The sequence below is a fragment of the Periophthalmus magnuspinnatus genome, chromosome 23 (assembly GCF_009829125.3).
Source record: "Periophthalmus magnuspinnatus isolate fPerMag1 chromosome 23, fPerMag1.2.pri, whole genome shotgun sequence".
NCBI classification, from domain to species: domain Eukaryota; kingdom Metazoa; phylum Chordata; class Actinopteri; order Gobiiformes; family Gobiidae; genus Periophthalmus; species Periophthalmus magnuspinnatus.
In genome coordinates, this window is record NC_047148.1 from 24,065,459 (window position 1) to 24,070,742 (window position 5,284).

Here is a 5,284-nt window from a genome sequence, read left to right on the forward strand (position 1 = left end):
GTTAGGTTGGGTTGGGGTTGGGGTTGGGGTTGTTAGGTTGGGGTTGGGGTTGGGGTTGTTAGGTTGTTTCTCTTTGTGGCGTCTCGTTGAGTGTAAATGTCTTTATATGTTTCTATGATACAGACACAGAACAAGCTTCATCAGAGACTTTGTGGTTCAAAATGGCGCCGCACTCGGAGCCTCTGAACATGTCCGCCGCCGACACCGAGGAAACTGCCAGTGGAGACATTTTCCACACGGTTCACACTTTCCCCTTTTAAATGTTATTATGTGAGGGAGAATCGTGACAGTAAAGCTCTCAACTTACGCTGATTCACCCATTTGTCACACGACCAAAGACAGCGGCGCTTCGTTCAGCGGCGCTTCGTTCAGCGGCGCTTCGTTCAGGGGCTGATTTGCATGTTCTCATAAGTCACATCTATCGTCCCAAAGGCAAACGGAGCCGAATCCACTTAAGGAATCATTACTAATGCATAAGTCTCTTATTAGCGCCGCCATTGTGTCGGTGCTAACGTGGAACAAGGAAAACACCAAACTCTTCAACATGAACCAACAACACCATGTAAATATTTAAAGAACCGAGATCTATGGAGTCACTTAAGAAAGGCAGTGAGTTAAAAACGAGTAAAGTGAGACATCATTTTAAAAAGACAACGTTCTTTAGTGAAAAAACAAGACAAAAGTTACAAAAATATAGTGAATAAAACAGTATAAATGCATATTATAAATGCACATGTGCGTTTGTGGTCGTAGTGAAGCTGCCAACCAACAGAACAGGCTCATCCAAACTGGCTCAGTGTCTATAGTTCATAGAAATATAAAAAAAATATACATTCAACAGAAAGTATCTGTAGACTAACACAAGCACGTTTACTGTAAACGACATTTATGAAAAAACAAATGCCTATTTCTGTTCTTCAAGACTGTCAAAAGTATAAAAACAACAAGGCCAGATTAGAAGAAGCTCCAAGACAAAAGAAGAGAGAAAACATAAGAAAAACACAAGAAGAAGAGAAAACACAAAACAAGGAAAACATAAGAAGAGGAAAACAGCCACTGAAATTTGACGTCACAGTATCATCGGATCAGGGCGTGGCCTCCTGTTCACCATTTTCATTCATAAAAAAAACAAAAAACAAAACAAGAATTATTATTGTGAAGTGCTGATGGAGTTATGGAGACACACGCTCAGGTCAAATGTCAAGTTGTTTTTTGTTGTTTTACATTAAGGCACTTCTTTGACCAAATGAAATCAGTCGTCCCTCAGTATCCCACGTTCGCTCTTATCTTCCTTCTGTTTTCCCTCAGTATCCCGCGGTCTCTCCCATCTTCCTTCTATCTGAAAAGGCAGAGATGCAGCCGCTCTCTCTCTCCACGGCGTTCACCACGTTCAGATAGTAGGGCCAGTTTCCCACTCTGTGTCCGAGAGCTCGCAGACCTTTGACAACAGACTAAACAGAGAAAGGAATGAGCCAGAGGTTTCACATGAGTGACATAATCGGGTGTAATCGGGTGTAATCGGGTGTATGTGTGGATTTGTTTCATGTAAATAAAAGCAACGTGGACAGTTTTAAATACTGGGGAGGAATCGTTTCTACTTAAACAATCGCAAAATGTTGGAAAAAGAGAATAAAAAATATAAACTGGAGCAAAGTGATGTTGTAATCCATTAAACAAATGTATAAAGTGATATTTTGTTTTTCTCTCTGATGCATTTAAGATAGTTTCAGTTGGACTGTAAAAGTATGCTCTTTGTAGATGATGTACAGAGGGCAAAAAAGTATTTATTCATTCACCAACTGCTGAAGTTCTCCCACTTAAAAAGATGAGACGCCTGTAATTTTCATCATAGTTTCACTTCAACTATGAGACAGAATGAAAGATCCAGGAAATCACACTGTAGGATTTTTAATGAATTTATTCACAAATTATGGTGGAAAATAAGTATTTGGTCAATAACAAAAGTTCATCTCATACTTTGTTATATTCTCTTTGTTGCAGTGACAGGTCGTTTTCTGTCTCCAGACGTTTTCTCTGTTGCTGTAGTTTGGTCCGTTCCTCCTGCAGATCTCCTCTAGAGCAGTGATGTTTTGGGACAACATGGACTTTCAACTCCCTCCAGAGATTTTCTATGGGGTTGAGATCTGGAGACTGGGCTACTCCAGGACCTTGAAATGCTTCTTATGAAGCCACTCCTTCTTTGCCCGGGTGATGTGTTTGGATCATTGTCACGCTGAAAGACCCAGACATGTTTCATCTTCAGCTCCCTCGCTGATGGAAGGAGGTTTTCACTCAAAATCTCACGATACTTGGCCCCGTTCATTCTTTCCTTTACATGGATCACTCGTCCTGGTCCCTTTGCGGAAAAACAGCCCCAAAGCATGATGTTTCCACCCCCATGATTCACAGTAGGTCTGATGCTCTTTGGATGCAACTCCAAAAAATGACAAGTTGTGTTTTTACCAAAAGTTGTATTTTGGTTTGATCTGACCCTGTGACATATTATTATTATTATTATTATTATTATTATTATTATTATTATTATTATTATTATTATGCCTTACACTTGTAATGCTCTTTACAGGCTTGTCAAAGCCTCTACACTATAGTCATTATTCATTAATTTCCACACTTGGTGATGGTAAGCTACTATTGTAGCCACAGCTGCCCTGGGGAGACTGACGGAAGCGAGGCTGCCAATCTGCGCCATCGGCCCCTCCAATCACCACCTATCATTCACGCACACACCACTTTCATACTAGGCAATGTGGGTGAAGTGTCTTGCCTAAGGACACAACGACAGAACTTGATCCGAGCGGGATCGATCCTCCGACCTTCGGGTTGGGACCAACACTCAACCACTGAGCCACTGTCGCCCCAATCCTCTTCTGGATCATCCAAATGCTTCTGTCAAACTTCAGACGGGCCTGGACATGTCCCGTCTTAATCAGGGGACACGTCTGGCACTGCAGGATTTGAGTCCCTGGTGGTGTAGTGTGTTACTGATGGTCCCTTTGTTACTTTGGTCCCAGTTCTCTGCAGGTCATTCACTCGGTCGTGTGGTTCTGGGGTTTTTGCTCTTTGTTTTATTTTTATTGTTCTGGGCCCATATGTGTAATTGTATTGTACAATGTTTTCATACTTTTATAACTAAAAGTTCATTATTAACTACAATTAATGGTGTCCATTGTTCTTGCTACACCTCAGCTCCTGTGAACCTAGAGGCGAGACGTGTACATGCCCTGAAGTGGGTTACAAGAAGTTACAGGTCTGTGAGAGACACAAATCTTGTTTGTAGGAGACCAAATACTTATTTTTACCAATGAATTCATTAAATCCTACAATGTCATTTCCTCATTCTGTCTCTCGTAGTTGAACCTATGATGAAAATTACAGGCCTCTCTCTTTTTAAGTGGGAGAACTTACACAGTTGGTTGCTGAATACTTTTGTGCCCCACTGTAAGTCAGAGTTTGCCTCGTCTCATCTGCATCATTCACCTCGTCAAACCCAGGCTCGAAGTTCACGTTGTTCTTTGAATCCACAAAGATGATAGGAGCGGCGATGGCGTCCTTCAGACTCATCTTCAGCCACAGACGGTTCATTATAGACTGTGGAGCGACAGAGTGAATGAACAGAAGCACAAAGACACGTCCAGGAACGAGACCGGGACTCACCAAGGCCACTGCAGAGGTGATCAGACTTCCTCCTGATCCTCCAATCACGAGCAGCCGTCCAGACGTGTCCTCCAGGACGACGGGAGTCATAGAAGACGGCGGCTGTTCACCTGCACCAACAGAGCCATTAGAACTAATTATAAAAGTGCACTATGGAACTTTTCTGAAGGACAGTCTGCCTCACAGTTGTCTCCATGGAGACATGTTCCAGACTATGACTTTAAACTAATTTATCTTGCAGTTACTGAAATACAGGTGTTTCATTGGCTAAAAATATCTTGAAAAACATTCCTTCTCACTGGGAGTGCCACCCCTCCACAGATCTGACCTGTAGCTTGATCAGATCACCTGCTTGTCTCCATGGAGATGGATAAGCTTAATGCCATACTGTGGAGCATTTACCTGGCTGCACTGCGTCGGCTCTGCCACAAAAATCAGCCAGTTCATTGTTGAGGATGATGCCAGTCTGTGGAGAATAAACAGCTCCCCCAAACCTGAGGCCAAAGAGACAGAGGTCAGCGCGGTCTGCAGAGGTCAGTGCGGTCTGCAGGGGTCAGTGCGGTCTCCAGAGGTCAGTGCGGTCTGCAGGGGTCAGTGCGGTCTGCAGGGGTCAGTGCGGTCTGCAGAGGTCAGTGCGGTCTCCAGAGGTCAGTGCGGTCTGCAGGGGTCAGTGCGGTCTCCAGAGGTCAGTGCGGTCTCAAGGGGTCAGTGCGGTCTGCAGGGGTCAGTGCGGTCTGCAGGGGTCAGTGCGGTCTCCAGAGGTCAGTGCGGTCTCAAGGGGTCAGTGCGGTCTGCAGGGGTCAGTGCGGTCTGCAGGGGTCAGTGCGGTCTCCAGGGGTCAGTGCGGTCTGCAGAGGTCAGTGCGGTCTCCAGGGGTCAGTGCGGTCTGCAGAGGTCAGTGCGGTCTGCAGGGGTCAGTGCGGTCTGCAGGGGTCAGTGCGGTCTCCAGGGGTCAGTGCGGTCTCCAGGGGTCAGTGCGGTCTGCAGGGGTCAGTGCGGTCTCCAGAGGTCAGTGCGGTCTGCAGGGGTCAGTGCGGTCTCCAGGGGTCAGTGCGGTCTGCAGAGGTCAGTGCGGTCTGCAGGGGTCAGTGCGGTCTCCAGAGGTCAGTGCGGTCTGCAGGGGTCAGTGCGGTCTCCAGGGGTCAGTGCGGTCTGCAGGGGTCAGCGCGGTCTCCACAGAGACAGGGGTCAGTGCGGTCTCCACAGAGACAGGGGTCAGTGCGAGCTCTGGGGGCTTGTGGGTAATAACAGTGGTCTTACAGCTGGTTGATGGTGCTGGTGGCGGACACTGCCAGACCGTCCTTGTCCAGCACAGAGACGTGGGTCGTTCCAAAGTGGTCCTGGGGGGGGGTGACGCTGGAGTAGACGGAGTCGTCGTGAGTCTGGTTTGAGATGAGAGCTCTGATGTGAGCGATGAACAAGGGGTCAGTCAGGTGAGCGGCGCTCTGCAACACACACGACAGATATGAAGAAAAAAACAACACACACGTCACATGATACACATGTCACATGACACACATGCCACATGACACACATGTCACATGATACACATGTCACATGATACACATCTCACACACGTCACATGAGACACATGTCACATGACACACAT

At 46.4% G+C, this 5,284-nt stretch overlaps 1 protein-coding gene across 1 annotated transcript in view; it reads right to left on the bottom strand.

Annotated features, from left to right (window-relative positions):
* Positions 1–643: 643 nt before the first annotated feature.
* Positions 644–5,284, bottom strand: part of ggt5b (gamma-glutamyltransferase 5b) — a 14,916-nt gene continuing 10,275 nt past the window's right edge. The window contains exons 8-12 of the mRNA XM_033989625.2: positions 4,936–5,120; positions 4,078–4,169; positions 3,676–3,785; positions 3,499–3,609; positions 644–1,451 (exon numbers count right to left, since the gene is read on the bottom strand). Of these exons, the coding sequence (XP_033845516.1) occupies positions 1,305–1,451; positions 3,499–3,609; positions 3,676–3,785; positions 4,078–4,169; positions 4,936–5,120 (645 nt within the window). The 3' untranslated portion in view covers positions 644–1,304. The remainder of the gene's footprint in view (positions 1,452–3,498; positions 3,610–3,675; positions 3,786–4,077; positions 4,170–4,935; positions 5,121–5,284) is intronic.